This window comes from Hemicordylus capensis, chromosome 1, assembly GCF_027244095.1.
Source record: "Hemicordylus capensis ecotype Gifberg chromosome 1, rHemCap1.1.pri, whole genome shotgun sequence".
Classification (NCBI taxonomy): Eukaryota; Metazoa; Chordata; class Lepidosauria; order Squamata; family Cordylidae; genus Hemicordylus; species Hemicordylus capensis.
Window position 1 is genome coordinate 364,278,541 of NC_069657.1, and position 24,085 is coordinate 364,302,625.

The following is a 24,085-nucleotide window of genomic DNA, read 5'->3' on the forward strand; positions in this document are numbered from 1 at the left end:
TCGCAATTGCTTACCAAATCTCCTTAGGACCATCATGAGTAATTTAATGAACTGAAAGCTACTGAGAGGTCCAGGACCACTGTTCCCTCTAAGGCATGCACACGTGCACACACTCACAAGTTTTCTGATGTCCGCTTATGTTAGATCCTGCTCAGGTTGAATTAAGAAGGCCCCACTCTGAATGCATGTGTGCACACAGTGCCTTGATACTGCCGCCCAGAACAAAACTCATTCCGCACAGAGATGAAAAAAATTAGAGGGACCACTGCCAGGACAATCAATATAGGCAGGGGAAATGTGACCATCTCCCAGCAATGATCATCAACCAGTACAACCAAGATTATTTCAGTTCCCACACCAGATTAGAATCCAGACTGAAACTGATCTGATTTCATCCAAGAGTACCTGGAGTTGAATGCTTCTACTTAGTAGAAGCTTACTCAATCACTTTCCACTTCCAAAGGCAAACTGGAAATTTCCTTTATTGGACCAGTTCTGGGATAGTTCTTTTTCAAAAGTCACACTATGGCTTTCTGTTAGGCGCAGGGAATCATCCCCTTTCTCAAAAGACATACCTTCACAGACCAGTCTAGTCAGTTTTCCTTAGCTACATGTGATTTATCATGATGGAGGCCAAAGATCAAGCACACCCATGGGGCATCTTCAAGAATTCTGCCCATATCCCCATGTAACAATAACTGAAGCTCACCCAAGCAATCCCAATGAAAGGAGGCCAAGGACAACTCTTATGTGGATTTAATAACCAATATAAAATCTAATATTTGACTGCATACAAGTAATTTTATCTTCAAGTTGCTTTCTAACAGTTGACAAAGAACAACCAATGGTTTGTGACACAGATCAGGGTGGGTGGGAGCAAAAGCTCTGCCAGATGACATTGTACAAATGTCAGAGCTGTGATGAAATATATATATATTTTCACCATCACCACTGTCAGGGAACAGAATTGCAAATGGTTCCTAGCTCATGTTCAACTGGGCTTCTTCTGAGTCTCCCAACAGCTGTGATCCAGCTGTTGTACTTGCTGCCTTATCATTCATGGCTCCCCAGAATACAAGGGGAAAGGCTGGGCTCCAGAACATGGGAGAAGCCATTCTGGAGCAATCTGGACAACTGCCCTCTATTCCAGAAGTCAGCTAGGGCTTCAAGAGAGCTAGCAGCTGGAAGCTCAAAAGGGTGTTGGGGCAGTGAGAGAGCAGGAATCCCTGATGAATGCAATCAGAAACTACATATGCCTCCCTGTTCGCCCAATCTCCCTTGCTAAACAACAAATAAAAAGGAAGGATTTATTATTATTCTTTTTTTAAACTAAGGTGTTATTATTTGTAATTTTTATACCACCCCCTGGAACAGCTCTGGGTAGTTTAACCATGAATAAAAACAAGAAAAATAGGGATAGTGGGGCTGACTGGCAGAAGCTAGAGGAAGAAGAGAAGGGGAAAGTGCCCACATCTTGTCACAGGCCCACAACTTTAAAATAGATTGGCCGGATACAGTTTATTTCTGCATGCTCACCTTATGAAAACTCAGTGCAGATAACATTTTCTTTCTTTTTAAAAAAATTGAAAGCAAAAGCAAAAATAATGATCCTTTCTGACCCCCTCCCCAAAATGACAGCCCAAAGACACCTAAATTGCTAAGGGAAGCTAGCTCTTCTCTTTATTTACATTTAAGGATAGGAAGGTTGTTCTACTTACCAGCTGATTGCTGTACCAGTATAATGACGAACCCTTCAGTACACACCAGAACTTTTTCCATTTGCTGCCAATAAAGCCTCCTTTTTCCTTCTTCTTGTATAGCCATCCCTGGCAATCAGCAAATCCCAGGTCCTTACAAGAGATCCTTCGGCGGCTCATTACACAAATTCCTGTGCAATTAAAAACAGTGCTGCTTTTTAAAAACATATGCAGAGTCTTATAGTTTTCCTTTTAAATATAGTCCATGATCCTTCCTGTATGAGCAGCAAGCCAAGTTTAAGTAGTCAAAATTAAGCTTTTAGAAAATCCATAATGAGAGAGAAAGGCAGACACAGAGAGAGAGAGAGATTTCCTAGTAAACTGAAATGTAGATCTGAAATCAGTTACTGGATATTGCCCCCAAGGCAACTACATATAAAAATTAAAGCTTCAGCCATCACAAAATAAAACACATTCTATAGAACTGTTAAAACACTCTTCAAAACAGATACATTAGAAAATTATATTCTCTAACCACTGCCAAAACAGACTAGCAATGAATTTAGCAAGTCTCTCTCTCTCTCTCTCTCTCTCTCATGCACACATCCAGGCTATCTCCAACACTGACATACCAAAACAGCTTAGTTCAAATGCAGAGCATATCATCATGTTCTTTCCCCAAATCACTGAAATATTCAGCAGAGTAATAAGAGGTGCCACTGCCCACCACCAACTAAACAGTGCAATAAAAACCTCCACCTCCCGTGAGCAAGATATCACACTAAAGAAAAAGAGGAACAAAAGGAAGACCTCATTACCTTGACTTTTCTTCCTTATCTTCTGACGCAAGGGAACCTGCAAGAAATGCAGGAAGGAAAGAAAAGAGGAAATTTCAGAATGTGTTGCAACAGTTTTAGAAAAGGGAGGCGGCTCTGGAGGAGGAGGAAGAGGAGGAGGAGGAGAAAGAGATGGTGTTAGGGATATCTCAGCAGCACAGAATGGAACCTCACACATATGCACAGACATACACACACACAGCAAATGGGAAACAAGTAGCTGAAGCATAAAATGCTGTAATTAAAATTGATTAATGTGACACTCCATGAGGACAAGTACAGTGGTGCTCTCTATCACGAAAGCTTCCTGTTTCACACCCACAGGCAGCTATTTTGTGTATGGGTAGCTCACTGTGTAAAAAGTTAAGCTTTTTGGTTTGGAGTTAAGTTGAAGCTTCATTGCCCAATATCAGCCCCCTAAAAGTGCCACCAGTAAGTACTCAAAAGTACAACTGTTTCTACCTGCAACACACAGTGGCCACCACTGCCACCGCAGCACACGGGCTCACTGCTGGTCCTGTCCACAACCTTAACACATTTGATCCAACTGAAGTCACCCAGTGAAGTCAGTGAGCCTTAAGGGGTAAGTCACATATATGTTTCCATCAGTCTGTGAACTGCCTTCCATGGAAACCATTTTTATTTAAGGGGATGTGAAAGCTCTTGCTGTGGTGCTTGATCTGCAATGGCTCTTCCACATATGCAAGTCAGCCCTTGTCATTGCCTTCATCAAACAATGCATGTGTGTGTCACATGTTTTGGCATTCTCCTGTCTTCTCATGTGAGAAGGCCACAAAGCTATGACTCCTCAATGCAGCCTTTAGGGAAAGGGTTGCCAAGAAAGGGGGGAACAAAAGGATACAACCCAACAAAGAAAAAAAAAAGATTCAGGAAGGAGGAGGGCATGCAATCTGTTTTGACCTCCACTTTTGTTATTTCTACATGGGGAGAGGGCTCTCCTCATACTTGGACCTTCTTATCCTTCCACCAGAGCCCCCTTTTCCTGATTGCTCCCACACTTCTGCCCATACCTAACATTTCACACCACATTCCCAGGAGTGGCTGCTGTTGCCACAGTGCCTCCCTTTGCCAGCTTTGCCAGGGTTCTTGTGCCCTCCCCCCAATTCCTCCTGCCTCCCAGAGTCACTTGCCAGTTGCCTTTCTCCAGTCTCCCACTGAAGGGACGCCTCTGCATCACAACACAGAGGCTCACACTAAGGTCCAGTCCACACAGCCATCTGCACATGTTGGACCAGTCTTGTGAATGGCTCAATCCATATTGAATTTGTTAACATGTCACATAAAGATCGCTGAAACGCAGTCCAATTGAGACATGGCAAATTACAGATGTAGACTGAGTGACTCACAAAGAAGATCCCCAGAAAATGTTAGCCTCTGCAGAGACTTCAAGATGTAAAGCAAGACGTTCTGGTAAGAACTAATCTGTCTACTTTCCACTTAATATAATCTTAATTGATAATTACCATATTCACAAATTAGCCCACCTACATCTTGGCATCACCACAAACTATGCCATTGAGGTGTCCCTATGTGTCCCTATGACTGTACCAAATTTGGTTGAAATCAGTTAGGTGATTCACAAGTTAACCCACTATGCCTCAGCATCTTGAATTGGGGTGAATGACATCATCACAAACTATGCCATTGAGGTGTCACTACAATTGCACCAAATTTGGTTCAGATTGGTTCCCACTTCTGCCTCAAACATTCACATATCTGGCACCTTGAATTGGGGTGGATGACATCATCACTAACTATGCCATTGAGGTGTCCTTATGTGTCACTACAACAGTACCCAATTTGGTCCAAATCAGTCTAGGCACTGTGAATTTGATAGGGGGTGGGAACACACACACACAGAGAGAGACGCTCAGACACAGAAAGCTGGGTGATCTCATAAGCTTTCTTTTCTTAAGGCAAGTAGGCTAAAAGTGGGTTCATGAATTAGACTTCAAATCAGCTTAAATCAGAATCCTTCATGCCTGAGTTGCAGATCGGGTCTCCTACCAAATCTAGACAGAATGAAAGAGGGAAGTCTGATGTCATCTATGGCCTAATATCTACGTGGAAAGAACGCTGTGTCACCATCATCATGCTGGTGAGTAAACACTCAACAGCTTTTGTCACAGATTTAAGACATCCACAGGACATGAAATTTGCAAAATTGCAGCAGGAAATTATTCTTTTTTTACTCAGTTTCAACACAAATTAGCAGCTTCACACAAGTGACTAGTGGTTAGCACTGAGCTAAGCAAATATATCATAATATGGAAACACACACACACCTTTTAGTACTCCATCACTAGGACCTTTCCCAAATGGACTTGAGAAACCACAAACCAGGAATGGAGCACCTAAAGTGGTTTCTCACCATAATAATGAAGCTATTCTGACGATCACTAGAAAGCGGGCTAAGGGAGCCTAGCCTGATTTGTAATGATTGTCGGAACCACCAGGCTCGCAGGCAAACCCGGTGGTTCCAAGATGGCTAACCCGCCTAATTCCCCCTCCCTTTAAATGAGGTTAACAGAGCAAGCGCTCCATTAACCTTGTTTTCATGATCGTGTGCCACCACAGTGCATGGCGACACACAAGTAGACCCCCGACCGGGAGGTTACAAGCAGCCTCCTGGTGTCAGAGATCCCCCCAGAATTCGCCATGCACTTGCACAGGGCATCCTGGGACTTCTGGGGGCCAGGCGGCCCCCAATCCCCACGGCCCCCACTGGCTCCATGACAGAGCCAGTAGTTGTATAGGCGGCCAATCCAGCCACTCAGGGCTATGGGTTTGATCATCTGTGGGGAGAGCAGGCTAAGGCCACTCTCCCCACCAAACCCCATCTGGCACTTCACACGGGTCATGTGAAGCACCTCAATATTTTACTGATATATATCCTTTTCGTTTCCACATGTAATTTTTTCAAAATCATAATGGACCAAAGCACTCAACTCTCTTAGAAGCATTTAATTCTACACATCTTATTGGGATTTTTGATGAAAAATTGTTTGTGAATTTCAGATTTTTAAATTTGATTTCTAAGTGACTACTGCTTTCAAGAAGCACTTCCGGGGAACAAAATTGTCAATATCAAAGACAAGAAGCTGTTATGCAGAAATCATCAATGCTGTATCATCACCATCATCATTCCCTCTGCAGGGGTGAAGGACCTATTATTTTATTTATTTTTTATTTATCAGATTTGTACACTGCCCCAAACTTTCATCTCTGGGCGGTTAACAATAGCATAAAACAAGTTAAAATATATACAAAAACTTAAAACAATTTAACAATTTAAAAATCATCCACAAATTAAAACCTTAAAAAAAAATTATGATTGTATGCCCAAGAAGGCTGTTGGATCCAATAGGATTCCAAGAAATTGAGACATTTGGGGTTGGCTCTGCCAGTGATTCTGTTGATACCCTAGTGGAGATTTGGAACCACGAACTCACTAGGGCAGTGGACAGGATCACTCCTAAGTGTTTCCTCTGATCTGCTTCTAAATTAGCACCATGGCACACAGAAGAACTATGGGAGCTTAAGTGGCTAGGTCGATGACTGGAGCACAAGTGGAGAAGGACTCAACTTCAATCCGATAGATTACAACACAGAGCAAAACTTATAACCTATGCTCTGGCAATACACTCACAGCAAAGAAGCAGTTCCTTTCTGCACATATTGCACCTGCAAGCTCACATCCAGCTGAATTGTCTAGGATGCTGAGAGGACTACTATGGGCCCCTTCTTTCCCGGATTTGTATCTGGAACTATTGGCCAGCTGGTGTGGTGCTTTTAATGAGTTTTTTTATAGACAAAATATCTTGTATTTAAAAGCCAACCTGGATACCATGAGATGCAGAGTCTTTTGTGGAGGCATACAGGAACTCCTCCTTTATGGTCAAACTGGATCAGTTTTGGTTTGTGGCTCCTAAGGAAATGAACAATCTGATTGGAGTGGTGCATCCTTCCACCTGTTCTCTTGAACCTTGCCCAATATGAGCCATGTTGAGCAAGGCTCATACCATCTAGCAGGGAGAGAGGGTCTGGCTGATATTATAAATGCTTCTTTGAGAGAAGTAAGAATGCTTCCTTGTCTCAAGAAGGCAATTATTAGACCTCTTTTAAAGAAGCCTACATTAGATCCCTCAGAGTTAGGAAATTATAGACCTGCCTTCAACTTTCCATGGTTGGCCAAGGTGATTGAGAAACTGGTGGCCTGGCCTCTCAGCTCCAGGCAGTCTTGGATAGATTATCTAGACTCATTTCAAACAGGCTTTTGGGCAGGTTATAGGGTCAAGACTGCCTTGGTCAACCTGGAGATGATCTCCAACTGGGAATTGACAGAGGGAGTGTGACTCTGTTAATCCTTTTGGATCTCTCAGAGGTTTTTGATACCTTCAACCTTGGTATCCTTCTGAACCACCTGGAAGGGGTTGGGTGTAGGAGGCACAATTTTACAGTAGTTCTGCTCATTCCTCTCAGGTAGATTTCAGGAGGTGTTTGCTCTGCAAACTGCAAGCTTTTATATGGTGTCCCTCAGGCCTCCAGTTTGTTCCCAGTGCTTTTTAATATCTATATGAAGCAGCTGGGAGAGATCATCAGGGGATTGGGTGAAGGGTGCTATCAGTACACTGATGACACTCAAATCTATTTCTCCAGGTCAACTTTATCAGGAAATGGCAAAACTTCCCTAAATGCCTGCCTGGGGGCAGAAATGGACTGGATGAGTGATAACAAACTGAGAATGACTCCAGACAAGACAGAGGTGCTCATTGTAGGGAGCCACCATTCAGAAGATGGGATAGATCTGAGGTTCTAGATGGGGTAACAGTTCCCTAAAGGAACAGGCATGCAGTTTGGAAGTACTTCTGGATCCAACCCTCTCTCTGATACCTCAGGTGGAGGGAGTGGACAGGAGTGCTTTATATCAGCTTCAGCTAATATGCCAATTAAGCCCTTTCCTGGAAGAAAGTGACCATAAAACAGAGATGCACATGCTGGTAACTCCAGGCTTGTCCACTGCAGTGCACTCTAAGTGGGGCTGCCTTGTACATCAGAAACTGCAATTGGTGTAGAATGCTGCTCTCAGGTTGCTTTCTGGTATGTCCCAAAGAGACCATATTACTCCTATTCTTAAAGAATAGCTGGCTGCCAATAGGTTTTGGGGCAAAATACAAAGAGCTGGTCATTACATATAAAACCCTTAGCGGCTTGGGCCCAGGGTACTTAAGAGAATGCTTTCTTCATTATGCCACCACCCTGCCACATACTAAGATTGTCAAAGGAGGTTCATCTGAGGGTGTCGCCAGGTCATCTGGCGGTGACTAAGAGGTGAGACTTCTCTATAGTTGCCCCTGGGCTAAGGAACACACTTTCTGTTGAAATTAGAGGAGCTTCATCCCATCTAAAAGAACTAGAGATGCACCTGTTCAGCCAGGCTTTTAGTGGGATGTTTACCATCTCTTTGATTTAAATGTTTTAAAATGAATTCTGTATACCTTTTGATTTTTCTTTTGGATCTTTTTAGCCTATTTTCCAGTAGGCTTATGAGATTACCTGGCATTCCGTGTGTGTGTGTGTCCCCCTCCGCCATCAACTTCACAATGCCTGGACCAATATGAACCAAATCAGGTACAGTTGTAGGGACACAGAGGGACACCTCAACGGCATAGTTTGAGGTTATATCATCCACCCCGATTCAAGATGGCGGACACATAAACATTTGAGGTGCAAGTGAGCTAACTTGTGAACTGCCTAACCAATTTGAACCAAATTTGCTTCAGCTGTAGGAACACATAGGGATGCCAAAATGACATAATTTGTGATTATGTCATTCACCCCAATTCAAAACGGCATATGCATAAACTTTTGAGGCGCAAGTGCACTAACTTGTGGACTCTCTAACCAATTTGAACCAAATGAGGTACAGTTGTAGTGAGTGACACACAGGGATACCTCAACAGTGTAGTTGGTAATGATGTCATGCACCCCAATCCAAGATGGCGGACATATGAACATTGAGGCGCAAGAAATCTAACTTGTGGTCCTCGATTTGAACCAAAATTAGTTCAATTATAGAGAGTGAGAGGAAAGTAGGTAGATTAGTTCTTACTAGAACAACTTGTTTCTTGTTTGTTAACAGCCTTGAGGCTTTTGTAGTAGATAATATACAAATGTATTCATTAAATAAATAAATAATGCTAGTGAGTACACCAACAGGTTTTTCACAGATTTAAGATATCCATGGGGCCATCCATCTGTTATTTCAAGATTGCTCATGAACTAATTCTAAGGGCTGATATATACAATTTAAAAATCATATGGTATAAGACCCTCACCATATCACTCTTTGCTAATGGAAAGGAAGCATATCAGGAAGAAAGATTCAAGCCTAGTAGTCTCTCTTAGGTAGCAGCTTCCTATGTTCAGTGGTTTTATTTGTTTTTTAAGAATTGAAATCTTGTAGCAGCTATTCTGTAGTCATAGGAACATAGGAAGCTGCCATACACTGAGTCATACCATTGGTTCATCTAGCTCAGTATTGTCTACACAGACTGGCAGGGGCTTCTCCAAGGTTGCAGGCAGGAATCTCTCTCAGCCCTATCTTGGAGATGCCAGGGAGGGAACTTGGAACTTTCTGCTCTTCCCAGAGCAGCTCCATCCCCTGAGGGGAATATCTTACAGTGCTCACACTTCTAGTCTCCTATTCATATGCAACCAGCACAGACACTGCTTAACAAAGGGGACAAGTCATGCTTGCTACCACAAGTCCAGCTCACCTGGGCTGTGGAATGTGCTCCCTATAGACATTTGTGGCTTAATATCTTTATCAGCCTTTAAAAGAGCCCTTAAAGTTAAGTGTGCCGTCAAGTCGATTTCTACTCCTGGCGCCCACAGAGCCCTGTGGTTTACTTTGACAGAATACAGGAGGGGTTTACCATTGCCTCCTCCCACGCAGTATGATAAGGACGATACTGAAAGACATCATCATGTCTTTCAGTATCGTCCTTATTGATACTGCCCAATATAGTACCAGCAGGGATTCAAACCAGCAACCTTCTGCTTGTTAGTCAAGCATTTCCCTGTTGTGCCACTTAAGCAATACCCCTGCTAACTTGGCAAAGAGGCACCTTTTAACATGGTGATTCTCTTTATTTAGCAGGGGGAGAGTAACTCGCCCTATCCACCCCTAGTGCAGTACTTCCAGTGACTGTTGCTGATGTCTATCTTATATTTCTTTTTAGATTGTGAGCCCTTTGGGGACAGGGATCCATCTTATTTATTTATTATTTCTCTGTGTAAATCGCCCTGAGCCATTTTTGGAAGGGCGGTATAGAAATCACTCACTCACTCACTCAATCAATCAATCAATCAATCAATCAAAAGAGCCCTTAAGACACATTATTTTAGCCTGGCTTTTAGTAATCTTTGAATATTTTAAATTATTTTGAATTATTGTTCTTTTAAAAGTTTGTTTTATTTTGTCTTTATTGTATTTATTGCTGTGAACTGCCTAGAGCAGGCCTGCTCAACTTAGGTCCCCAGCTGTTTTTGGACTATAGCTCCCATAATCCCCAGCCACAGTGGCCAATAGCCAGGGATTATGGGAACTGTAGGCCAACATCTGCAGGAAGGCTGAAGTTGAGCAGCCCTCGCCTAGAGCCTTGAGTCAGGCAGTATATAAATTAAATAAATAAACAAACAAACAAAATAATTCAATCATGGAAAATCCTACTCTTGTAATCAAAAATCTGAAAAGAGTTGTACTGCATTCCCTCCCCTCCCCCCAATGCAAGATAGCTATCACATATGAAGTAGTTCTTATTCTGTATACAGATGCTATTTTTTAAAATCATGTTCACATTTACAAGTGCCGAATACGGGTCGAAAGTCCCACACTGTGGCATACCACTCACCTCTCTTGCTGTGCTGCTCAAAGAAACAGCAGTGTTTATCTGCAGAGGGAAGTTCTCTAACCATGCTTGCCAGCACTTCACTGATTGCCAGCCTGGGGAGAGCTCAAGCTGCCAGTCACAGAATCAACTTCTATGGATATATAGTTGACACCCTAGGATCACCAGGGGCTATTTGGAAGATTATCATTCTTTTGCAGTCTACATGCCAAAAATTGCAATCTGCTTTTCAAAGCTGTAGTCCATGAGAGATTTTATGAAGACTTTGAAAGCTCCTCAGGACAGGAATCTGCCCTCTCATTCTTTGTAAAGCTCCATGTATACAGATAAACAATAAAATCCATTTCCAGATGTCTCAACAGGGCTGCCTGTGCTGACCAAAACTATTAGAGATGTGCATGAAATGAATTTTTCAATTCATTTTGAATTCAAATTGAATTCGGAAAATTCATTTTGAATTTGAATCAAATTTGAATATGGTCCAAATTGGCACCCTTTTAAATCAAGGGGGGGTGGGATGGTTATAAAACGGTGCCAGATAGCTATTGAAAGTTCCCACCACCGATTAGGAGAAAAAGTAGATACTCACAAGAGCTTTGCCATCAGCTGCCATGCACAATATTGAAATGGATGGGGAAGCTGGAATAGAAAGCACATAACAATTACATTCACCCTGGCACAGGGGCGTAACAAGGTTGGAGTGGGCCCAGAGACAAAATTTTAAAATGGGCACCCCCATCACTGCCTTCCCCTAAAAACTTAAAAAATATATATTCAAGGAAGCTTGGGTGGGCGTTGGGTGGAGGAGACATGTCTCTGGGGGGCCCCCAAAGGCAGTGGGCTCCGAGACAACAGTCTCCCCTTGCCCTATTATAGTTACACCTGTGCCCTGGCAAAAATAAATTTTGATATGTGTTTAAAATAAAACAGGATCTGAACCTGGGATACATTTCATAAGATATATTACATTCAGATCCTGGTTTGTTTTGATATTCTGGCTAGAATAAGCCAAGATTACCTGATTCTGATATAATGAAAAATTCTTTTCTTCTTATTTATTTATTTATTTATTTATTAAATTTATATCCCACCCAAACACACATCTCTGGGCGGCTTCTTGTCTTCATGTCTTCCTCCAAGACATGATCAGAAGTAGAGTACTTCCTCCCCTTCATGCATTTGGGGGGTGGGGAGAACATGTGTACTCAAAGCTTGGGGGCATCAGATGAAGCCAGGATTCAGTTCTGGCTCTGGGTAATTTCTGAACTGGGCCAAGAGGACGATAATCTAAAGAGTGGTGCTATCAGATCCAAAAAAACTATCTTAACCCCTTGAGTAAATTTTATTCATCCTTGCAGGTTCCCCCCCTCAAAAAAAACACCTGAAACAAGTTGTTCTAGTAAGAACTAATCTGCCCACTTTCCTTTCACCATTCCTACAACTGGACTAAATTTGGTCAAGATTGGTTAGGCAGTTCAACATTTAGCCCACTTGCACTTCTAATGTTCACCATCTTGAATTGAGGTGGACGACATCATCACAAACTATGCATTTGAGGTGTCCCTACAACTGTACCAAATTTGGTCCAAATCAGTTCCCACTTGTACTTCTAATATTCACGTCTGCCATCTTGAATCAGAGTGGGTGACATCATTACAAACTATGCCCTTGAGCCAACTCTACATATCACTCACTACAACTCTACCAAATTTATTTCTTATTTATTTCTTATATTTTGGTTCAAATTTGGTTCAAATGTTAGTCCACTTGCATATTTATGCATCCACCATCTTGAATCAAGGTGGATGACATCATCACAAACTACACTTTGAGATGTCCCTATGTGTCCCTACAACTGTACCTGGTTTGGTTTATATTGGTTGAGGCATTGCAAAGTTGATGGGGGGAGACACATGCACGGACACACACAAAATGCCGGATGATCTCATAAGCTTACAGGAAAGTAAGCTAAAAAATTTTAAAAGATAAAAGTCACTGCCCTAAACTAAGGTCACAGCTAAGCTGTAGGAAGGCAGACAAATATCAGACAGATTTATTATTCAATATCAGAAGAAACTGAAGGTTTAATTACTTTCATTAAATAGACTTTTAGAACTTTAAAAATGTTATGTAACTACGTGAAAATTAGTATGTATCCAGCCTGTACTACAAGATTCCAAGCAATCTCTCTCTAGCACCGAGCTCAATAATGTCATTGCCAATAAACTGTTCTGATTTGACACACAGTGGGAAATCTAATGACCAAAATTTTAATAAGTAAGGGATATAATAATAATAAATTTTAATAAGTAAGGGATAAAAATTAAGCTCCTCAATTCTGATGTAGGTAATTATAGAACAGATTTTCTGAGATTAAAATTCTCTCTCATCATCCACAAGACATTGGTTGTGCAGTTTGACCTGCTGCATACTGTTAGTGTGTGTGTGTGTGTGTACATACATACATACTGAGGTCATTTAAAAATGATTTTATATCCGAGAATAATTATGCTGTAGAGAAACATGCTCAAGGCATAAATGTAACAATTTTCCACAACAAAACAGAAATCGTCTTCCTTTGCCCAGTGGTGCTCTTACCCATAGACTTCGGGGCCGAAGTCCAGGGCCTCTACATCTTCTGGGGGCCCCCAGATCCTCTTATTCTGTCCTGGGTGGTATGGTCACCACTGGCCCGCACTGCACACTGCACTAACTTGAAGGGGAGGGCCTCCAAAGGGCTTTAAGTCCAGGCTCCCAAATTACTTAGGTGCACCTCTGCCTTTGCCCATACTTTTTAAACACACACACCTACATTTATCTCATTCTGACAATCACATTGTCACCCAACTGCTGGCAAATATTATCATGAAGAGAGTGTCATTTGTTAACTGATGACATAGCCTAAATACTAAAATGTGTTTTTTGTTTAAGATTGTGAGCCATTTGGGGACAAGGATCCTTAATTATTTATATTTATATATAAAAACCGCTGTGGGAATTTTTGGTTGAAAAGTGCCATTGTCATTGTCGTTATGAAGCAACCCAGCCGCTATAGCATAGAACTAGCGTTTGCTGCTTGATTATTGTGAATAGGTCTATCACCACAGCTCTATCTTAGTGCAATTCCTGATCAGAGTCTGGGAACTGGCAAAAGAAAACCATTTTAAAATAATTCAGAATAGTCACTCAAGTTCTCTGTAATGGGGTCTAGTTGTTAGGAGATCATTTCTTGATACGGAGATTGCTCTCTAGAACATCTGGAATAAGAAAGTCATTAGTGTTTGAAGAAAGTGACATATATCACTTTCTTATATATGATCAAACTAAAAGGAAGGAGCAGATGTGCATGTGTGAAGAAACAGCAGTTTGCAGTTTGGAAAAACAACAACATTTATATACTGCTTTTCAACAAAAGTTTCCAAAGTGGTTTGCACAGAGAAAAAATAAATAAATAAGATGGATCCATGTCCCCAAAGGGCTCACAGTCTAAGAAGAAACCATAAGATAGACACTGGAGGTACTGTGCTGGGGGTGGATAGGGCCAGCCAGCTACTCTCCCACTGTTAAATAAAGAGAATCAGCTTGTTGAAAAGGTGCCTCTTTGCCAAGTTGTCAGGGTGATATATGTCACTTTCAGAGCAGTTTTTATATATAAATGAAAATAAATAAGGATCTTTGTCCCCAAATGGCTCACAATCTAAAAAACATTTTTGTATTTAGGCTGATTTTTATAGTCTTGCTGCTTTTATGCTGTTTTACTGCACTGCTATTTTATATAGCTTATTCTCTTTTAAATTTATGCTACCTTGTGAAATTATATTTTCAAGGTGGGTTATAAATTAAAAAAAAATTCCTGAGCATATATAGCAGGAATAAAGTTCCACGTAACTTCCAAACACAGACATTTAGGATCTGGCTCTAGCTGGTTTGGTTTTTAAAAAACCATTTAAAACATACTTTTCATTTTTTATTTTTGCAGAAACATGCAAACGGAAACAAATGACAAAGAACAACAAATAAAACTCAGTTCAGTAACAAATAAATATAATACCTCAGGATCATTCCTTCCCTTAATTCATTCATAAATTTGTAAAGAAAATTGAAAAACAACTATCATTTTCAACTTTTAATGACAGATGTAATTGATAAAGTGCACTGACTGATTAAGGCTGCAATCTGATGTACAGTTACCTGGCTGTATGCCACTTTGGACACAGTACTACTACTACTAATTATATTCCGCTTTACATAGTGAAATAGAAATAAATAAAGATGGCTCCTTTCCCCAAATCTAAAACGAAACGTAAGATGGATACCAGTAACAGCCACTGGAGGGATGCTGTGCTGGGGTTGGATAGGGCCAGTTGCTGTTCTCCTCCTGCTCAATGAAGAGGGTCACCACTTTTTAAAGGTGCCTCTTTGCTCAGTTAGCAAAGAGTTGGGCTTACTGTTAACTGAACATGCACAGGATCATGCTAGAAAGCTTGCCCTCTGTCCCATGTTATATTATGTCTCAACAAAACAGTTAATCTTGCTCTAAGGTGTTCATACATGTTCACAGAACTTGTTTCTGGCCAATTTACATAAAATACATTAAAGCCAGGCTATGTTTCAGTGGCATGTTAACAGAAAATATTAGAAACATATGCTATGTGTGCCTGTTTACATGCAGGAGAAAGGCCATATATTATTATTTGTTCTTGGGGTCTTTGGACCTCCCTCACATAACATGGTAAATGTCATTTGCCTAGAAGGCTATTAGAGTCTTTGAACTATGTATTATAGTTGTAATAAACCCACAACTTAACAACAGAACAAAATGCTCACATTCTGGCCTTCAATTATTGGAAACTAAAAATAAAAATAAAGGATGGGAAGTTTCTAAAGATAGTTACAAGTGAGGAAATGGAAACTGAGGCTATAAAAGAATTTTTCAATGCTGTTTAGAAATTATGTCCCAAATGTAAACAGGCAGATAGGAAACGTCTTTTTCATCATACAAATTATAAGGAACATCAAAAGTTTACCAGAAAGCAAGGAAATAGTACAGCAAACTAGGGATGTGCAAAATATTTCAACGTTGAAACTTTCCGACTCGCAACAGGCCATTTCGAGTGTCTCAAGCTCGAAACAAAATGCCCTAAATAAAGACATTTTGTTTCGTGCTTGAAACAGCTGAAATGGCCCGTTGTGAGTTGAAAGGATTAAACGTTGAAATGTTTTGCACATCCCTACTTTGCTGTACTATTTCCCTGCTTTCTGGTAAACTTGAAAGGGCCTACTTCAAGTTTGGAATGTTTCAATTTGAAACATTTTGATGTTTTGAGTGCAATTTTGGAAGCCTGTTTTCCCTTGCTGATTGGTTTTCTGGCACTGGTTTCCAATTGGCTTACGATCCTATGGGGGTTTGGGGCAAAGGTTAAAAATTTGTTTAAAGTCACCTGCTTGCACATTTCGTTTGTGAGTTGGATGGTAGATAGCAGCCATCGTGTCCTACCACCCAACCCACTTTGGTGTCCCTAGAAGCTACCCATGGGGAACAATGGAGTCTTTCAGTTTCCCCATTGTTCCCTATGGCTGAAACATGCAAACATTTCGAGGTTTGTTCCATAGAAACAACCGGGTAGACTGCTGTTTCAAAGAAATGTTTCAGCCATATAGGTTTTGTTTCAAGCTCAAAACAAAAACACAAAATCCATTTTGTGCACATCCCTACAGCAAAGCAATAATGACTTATTTATTTATTTTTATTGTTCAGTTTTGATACTGCCTTTTATAAGGATCCCAAGGCAGGATGTACAATAATGGGCTAGTAAGTGGCGCAGCGGGGAAATGCTTGACTAACAAGCAAAAGGTTGCCAGTTTGAATTCCCGCTGGTACTATATCGGGCAGCAGCAATAGGAAGATGCTGAAAGGCACCATCTCATACTGCTCAGGAGGCAACAATGGTAAACCCCTCCTGTATTCTGCCAAAGCAAACCACAGGGCTCTGTGGGCACCAGGAGTCGAAATCGATTCGGCAGCACATTTTATTCTAAGGACGCTTAGCACAGGCAAGACTAGGGAATTATAACAACAAAAATAGCAACAATAAACCAGATAATTCAATGAAACAAGCATAGTTTCCACCTTTTGTGAGCATGATGCTGGACAGAAGTTTGAGGAAGGCTAGCCCACTGTCACAAAAACTGAACTCTGGTCACTTTAATCCAAGGCCAACATCTGAGTAGGCAAAGTTGGGCAGCTGCTGAGGTCCAAGAGCCCTCATAATGACCCAGCACTGATCTCCAAAGCAGCCTTCAGGTGGTGGTGGTGGTGGTAGGGCAATACCCCAAAATAAAGGATAATTTACCAAAGGCCCAGTAAAAGCTGGAGCCAGACCCATATTGATTGATGTAATTGGTTGCTTCTTTATAAACAGAGCCATTCTTGGGGAGGTCAGAATAAGATAAGCAAAATATGCAGTTTTAAGAACAGGACTACACATTTTCAGGGTAAAGCTGCTTTTGAAGAGACAAAAATGGTGAAAACTAGGAATGTGCACAAAGCATTTCAGCACCTCTAATTTGAAGTGCTGAAATGCTTCGAGCTTCCCCAGCTGAATCGTTTTGGTGGGGGACAAGCAGGTGCTTTAAAAGAAGGTCTTCTCTGCCCTCCATTGCTCCTCTTCCACCCCGCACTGCACTGTCTGTATTAAACAGCCATGCTGTCTGTTCTGAAAAAGCCATGCCACATGGCTGCTTCCTGCTTGGGAAAAGGAAGTTCCCTGTTCCCAGCAGCCTGCAGGTGGTGTCAGCACATAAATAGCATCTGCACATGCATGGATGCCATCTTGAATGGCCAGCATGGTGTTGCTGACCACTCAAGATGGCATCCATGAATGCGCAGATGCCATTTATGTGCCAACACCACCCACGGACTGCTGGGAACAGGGAACAACCTGTTCCCAAGCAGGAAGCAGCCACGCAGCATGGCTTTTTAGAACATAGTGCTGCTGTTTAATATAGACAGCACCAGGGCGGGGGCAGCGGAGGAGCGATGGAGGGGCAGGCAAGACCTGCCTTCCTCCTTTTAAAGTGCACACTCTCCACCCCACCCCCAGTCTCCACCCCACCCCTGGATGTACACAAAATGCTTCATGCACATCCCTAGTGAAAACCTGTTTTGGGGTACTGTTTACAACCATATTTTTTTTGTTCTTACTGCAGCAGGGCTTGTTTTCTGTTGTTCTGTCCTTCCTCAAGTGTTCCTAGCCAGAGATCACTCTTTCCTCGAATGATTCCAGCTAACATGAGATCACTTAATGAGCATTATGATGTCACTAAGGGCAAACAAAACTGAGTTATAGTAGGTTATATACTTCCTGGACTGGTCACATTATCAGAGCTAATCAGGAGTGTGTTGCTGTTTTAATTCTCCAAGGAAGTCAAGAAAGGCACAGCTCTCTCACAGGCTTTCTTTGCCCCTTGGGGAGAATATTCATACTGTTTTCTTGTACTTGAAGGAATTATTCAAGACAGGTGGGATTGTGCCATAAGACCAGCTCCCAGAAATACATTATCCATAAGGGAGATTGTCATGTAGTGTAGAAAATTGTCACCAAACACCCACTTGCACACAGCTGTGCCCTAATTTTCTTTACAGCCAAGATGAAAAGCAAAATTAAAGTCATTATGTAAAATAAAGAAATAACTTGCCTTTTTCGAGTCCTAGCACTGAAGCTCAACCCCTGAGCCCTAAAAATCCTGCATATTCTTCCCCGCTTGCTCCCTGCACCTGCCTACAGAACTTCAAACCTTCCTAGCTTTTTCGGGGGGGTTAGCATTCCTTCTTCAACCCAGTTCAGGCCTTTGCGCATGCATGGAGGTAACTAAAATGGCCCCTGCACATGCACAGAGGCCCAAACCAGGTGGCCGCTGGCCCAGGCTACTGTGGGGGAGGTCAGTGGGGTGGGGGGATCCACCTCCACCATCCCAACAATTGGGACTTGTAAGTAGTAACTGATTCCCCTCCTGCCACTCTTAATCTTAGGGAAGCCCTCCTGTCCCTTTACTGGTAAAGGGCACTCCTCACCGGATTCCTCTTTATCAGTAGACCACCCACCCCCGTAAACCAGTTCAGTTTGAACCAAGGCCAGTCCAGTCTGACCCCGAACCTGTCGAGCTGAGACAGTTCGATGTCAAGCCCAGCCCAAACTGAGCCAGCTCGCACACTCCTAATGCAGATGACTTACACCTGGAGGCTGAAGCTTGCAGGAAATTTGTAGTTGAGAATGGAGATCAAAGTCATAGGAAATGAATTCCTGAAAGTTATGAACATGGAAAAACAGCTAGGTGAGAAACTTTGTTGCTTTTATCCAGTTATGGAAATGAGCTGCGGAGAGAGCCCATCCGCAAGCCAAACCGTGGTAATTCAAGACCAAGAGTGAGTAGAGCTCCTTGGATTGGATGGTCAAAGAACAAAAACACATCCAATCAACCCTTGGCACATGGCATGTCATTCGGGCTTGATTAGGAGGCTCCTATGTACACATGCAGCTAATAGCTACACAAGTATCTAGTCCAACAAACATAGGCTACTAAAGGCTAGTACACAGTAACCGAGTTCAAATCCCCATTCAGCCATGAGACTTGCTAGGTGACTCTGGACCAGTCACTTCTCTCTCAGCCTAACCTACTTCACAGGGTTGTTGTGAGGAGAAACAAGTATGTAGTACACCGCCCTGGGCTCCTTGGAGGAAGAGAGGGATAGAAAATGTAAAAATAAGTTAAATAAATAAATAACTCACATACATTCTACACCTGTGATGCTCCTATGGCAACATACTTGTTTCCAGATGAAAGGCCTCAAAACTGCAATCTGAATACTGTGTTACTGAACCTGAGCCTTTAGACCTCCTGCGCTGCTGCTCCTGAGGTCCTGGGGGAGTGATGGAGACTAGTCCCAACAAAGGGCACTGGCTTCTCCACTAATGGAGTTTGTTCAGATTGGATATCGTCTGGAGGCAGCCTCTCGTTGTCTATCAAAGGGTCATGAGTCCCCAAGGTCCCCATTTGTGTTGAGTGTTGCTAGAGGATCCTCTGCTCCCCCCAAGTGATCTTATCAGGTCAAAGTACCAGCAGGTTCCGACACATGACATACACACATTTATTTGAAGGTCTATACATGCATAGCAATCTCTATATCCTCAGGAATCCTGAAAAAAATCAGGATCCCAATCATGTGAATAGACCTTATGTACACAGGTTCATGTAAGGCACTCCTTCAAAGCAGTAGCTGTCTATGGCTTCTCTGTGCACTTTCACATGCACCCCACCTCTTTCCTCTTCCCTCCCCAAGTGGCAGCATTTGATTTGAATCCACATGGACATATACACTTACACACTCACTCAAACTCACTCATCTCCATTTCCTGCTTTGTTGTGGTTGCAACAACTGTCACCATGTGTTCCAAACACACTCTCCTCCACTTCTTTCCACTTGTACCAGAAGACTGATTAGGAAAAGGGGGAGGAAGGGGAATTCATAGGCAGCCCAGCAGCACATGTGGCTGGAGGAGGATGTGTAAATCCCACACAAAGGCAGGTGGTGGCAGCAAAGGGGAGAAGTAGAAAGAGTTACTCCAATGGTTGGGGCAGCAGAGGAAGGCAGCAGAGGGCAGTGGGGGCATCTGACACGAGAACAGAAGAACAGCCCTGCTGGAACAGGCCCAAGGACTATCTAGTCCAGCATCCTGTTTCACACAGTGGCCCACCAGATACCTCTGGGGGGCTCACAGGTGAGGACATGTCCTCTCTCTTGCTGTTGCTCTCCTGCAACGGGTATTGAGAGGCATCTTGCCCTTGAGGCTGGAAGTGTCCCATAGCCATCAGACTAGTAGCCATTGATAGACCTGTCGTCCATTAATTTGTCTAAGCCCCTTTTAAAGACATCCAAGCTAGTGACCATCGCCACATGCCATGGCAGGAAAAAATATAGGGGGGAAATCCATCGTTTAATTATGTGCTGTGTGAAAAAGTACTTCCTCTTGTCTGTCCTAAATATCCAGACCTTCAGTTTCGTGGGGTGACCCCTGGTTCTAGTGTTGTGTGAGAGAGGGAGAAACATTTCTCTCTGTCCACTCTCCTCTCCATGCACAATTTTATACACTCGATCATGTCTCCCTTTAGTCGCCTTTTTTCCAAACTAAAGAGCCCCAGATACTGTAGGCTTGCCTCATAAGATAGGTGCTCCAGGTCCCTGATAATCTTGGTTGCCCTCTTCCATACCTTTTCCAATTCTACAATATCCTTCTTAAGATATGGTGACCACAACTGCATGCAGTACTCCATATGCGGCTGCACCATAGATATATAAGGGCATTATAAGGGCATTATAATATTAGTATTTTTATTTTCAATCCCCTTTCTAACGATCCCTAGCATGGAATTTGACTTTTTAACTGCTGCTGTGCACTGAGTCGACACTTTCAACGAGCTGCCCACCATGACCCCAAGTTCTCTCTCCTAGTCAGTCACTGGCAGTTCAGATCCCATCAGCGTATACGTAAAGATGGGGTCCCCCCCCCGCAATATGCATCACTTTAAACTTGTTTACATTGAACTGCATTTGCCATTTTGTCACCCACTCCCCCAGTTTGCACAGATCTTCTTGGAGCTCCTCACAATCTGTTATGGATTTCACTACTCTAAATAGTTTAGTGTCATCTGCAAATCTGGCCACTTTGCTGGTCACCCCAACTTATAGATAATTTAGAAACGAGTTAAAGAGCACTGGTCCCAGTACCGATCCCTGGGGAACCCCACTTCCTACCCCCTCCATTGTGAAAACCATCCATTTATTCCTACTCTCTGTTTCCGGTCCTTCAACCTGTTACCGATCCACACATGAACCCGTCCCCTTATCCCATGACTGCTAGGTTTACTCAGTCCTTCTACCCTTCTGGCATTCCACTAATCTACTGCCTCATTTTCCCTCATCAGAGGACTGCCCCTGCTTCAGAGAAATGAATTTAGTTGGGCGCAAAGCTTATAATACCTCTCACTCACTATCACACACTGAGGCTGTTCGCACAGCCAGCCTTACTCTGCTTGACTGCCACAAGCAGGGTTAAGCTGGCCGTGAGAAGCAGCAGGATCCTCACAGCTCCCTCCGCTCCATGCCCGCCTAACCCCCTTAACAAACCCAGCTTTTAGCCAAGGTTAAGGGTTCTCTCGCACCCTTACCCCAACTACCAGGTATCATGCGATTCACAAAGACGCATAGAGGCCCCTCTGGTGGGGGAAATCCCCAATGCAATATCGTGTCACGTGTTCCATTGAGGGATGCCTGGAGGCTGGAACAACAAATTCCAGCCCCAGGTCCCTCCATCCTGCCCTGTGCTCACAGAGCTGCACACAGCAGGGCTGTCTGGGCAGCCGGGTAGGAGGCGCACTGAGAAAGGAAGGTCTGGTCATCTGGGGAGAAGGTAGGTTAAATGCAGCCTTCCTGCACCCTCCCAGCCCACCCAGGACAATTGTGTAAATCACCCCACTATGCCAATTCATTCTAAACCCTAACTTCATGTAAATAGGGCTAATCACTGCAGCTTTCAAGGTTAGACGACAATTCCTTTTTAGACATGAAAGCTGAAATTGTCACCAAATGCGTCACAGTCTCATTTTAGAAACACATTTCTAGAAATGCACGGCTAGAAATGAACAACTGACAAGATTTATTGGAATTAAATTCCCACAGCAGGGGCATAATGCCTGGAGAAGGGGCTTGTGTCAAAGCACTGGACACAGGAGGTCTCCCTCCCCCATTGTAGCACAGGATCTCTGTGGTGGCAATCAGACACTTGCCAAGGCACGCGAGCCCCCCACTCAGCCCCCCACTGCTTCTGCTACCTGCCCATCCATTCCCCAGGGCTTCCCGAACCATTCTGCTTCCTTTGGGCCTGGAAGCCCCTGGAAATGAGGGCTTCATCAGGGATGTGTCACCATGCTGTATCCATCATGATGTGTCTCTGTCAGGGTGCATGCATGCCCTCATTCCCAGAAGGTTCCTGGCCCAAAGGAAGTAGGAAAGGCTCAGGAACCAGGGTGAGGGTTGGGGGCAGTGGCAACAGCAGCAGCATCTGATTGGCTGGCTGGAGGGGGGATGGGCCGAGGGCTGCCCGCTGCCTCTCACTGCCAGGGAGCTGGCAGACAGGGGCAGCATGGGTGGCAAACAGGTGGTGGGTAAGTTGCCAGTGGCAGCAGCAGAAATAGCCAGTTAGCTGTGAGGAGGGGGAAGGGGAGAAAAATGGCTCCCAGATGCTGGGTGGCTCACAATCTGTTTTGTAGCTGCTTCCCTCATACACACAAGGAAATCTTATGTAGATCAAAAGGTACGGTGAAGTGTGCCGTCAAGTTGATTTCGACTCCTGGCACCCACAGAACCCTGTGGTTGTCTTTGGTACAATACAGGAGGGGTTTACCATTGCCTCCTCCTGCGCAGTATAAGATGATGCCTTTCAGCATTTTCCTATATCGCTGCTGCCCGATATAGTACCAGCGGGGATTTGAACTGGCAACCTTCTGCTTGCTAGTCAAGCATTTCCCCGCAGCACAGTTAGATGGCTCTATGTTGATCAACTAAAGGTTTATTCAGCAACAACTCTATTTTCTCCTTCTCCTTCTCCTCCCTTTCCCTTTCTGACTACTCCCCCACACTCTCTACAGGATTCCCACTGGGAAAACTTCTCAACAACACAACATAAAAGATTACTAGATAGAATACAGCATGTTCCTTGAACACCTGCGCCCAATTATATCTCCTCCTCTGTATCACAGCCTTCTCAGAATTCCATAACCAGCTGCAGGGATCTTTTAGAGGTGAGGTTTTCTCTCAGGTCTTATCAGCAAGGTTTAAGCATGCACACGCGCATGTGCACTCGCAGACTATTTGGCTCAGCTGACAACTGTGCCCAAAAGAAAATTCAATCACTTAGAATTTGCCTTAAAATATCAGATTGTGAAGAATTTAAGTTTGGATATATTAGTATCTATATAATCTTTCCTATTGAAATTCAAAATCTAAAGTGTTGAATTTTCATCCAAATTAATTTAAACTCTTGTCCCAATCACAAGATCAGCTACAGGTTGTTTTTCCCCTTACAGTCCACCTGGATCAAATATAGCCTTTTCATTTTAACAGCATTCTTTGCTTACGATTGTATATGCTCCATTTAGTCCTCATCAAGATTCCAAACCACAAAAAACATACTTGCAAGATTCAATTTTGATGTTATATTTTAATATAGGAAAATCACTGTGAAATCATCCAGGCACCTCATATAATGAACATTTCAGATAAATATGCCCTCATGTGGCAAAAGCTGGTATTCACCATGTCTAGATGAACCCTTGCTCTCAGATAAGAACAAAGAGAACTGGACTGGATTAAAAACACTGACCAGTTTATTGCCTCAAGAACAGATCCGTCAGTCCTGTGCACGTCCTCTCTTTGCAAGTATAGCACTAGTGTTATTGCAGAAACAGGATATTACGAGGTGGGGGGGTGTTTGTGACGTCATAGGCATTATTCAACCAATGCTGGAATCATCACGCAACTACATTCTTGACAGTACTCCAT

General features: G+C 43.0%; 1 protein-coding gene across 5 annotated transcripts in view; it reads right to left on the reverse strand.

The window, feature by feature from the left end:
- IPCEF1 (interaction protein for cytohesin exchange factors 1) overlaps positions 1 to 24,085 on the reverse strand; it is a 58,537-nt gene that overhangs the window by 33,061 nt on the left and 1,391 nt on the right. The window contains exons 1-4 of one of the 5 annotated variants that reach the window (XM_053293404.1): positions 17,672 to 17,749; positions 11,057 to 11,106; positions 2,516 to 2,552; positions 1,719 to 1,888 (exon numbers count right to left, since the gene is read on the reverse strand). In XM_053293404.1, the coding sequence (XP_053149379.1) occupies positions 1,719 to 1,888; positions 2,516 to 2,552; positions 11,057 to 11,080 (231 nt within the window). In that variant the 5' untranslated portion in view covers positions 11,081 to 11,106; positions 17,672 to 17,749. Of the gene's footprint in view, positions 1 to 1,718; positions 1,889 to 2,329; positions 2,459 to 2,515; positions 2,553 to 11,056; positions 11,107 to 17,671; positions 17,750 to 24,085 lie in introns of those variants that run through there. The other 4 variants (XM_053293411.1, XM_053293424.1, XM_053293429.1 and 1 more) reach the window with 4 other exon arrangements.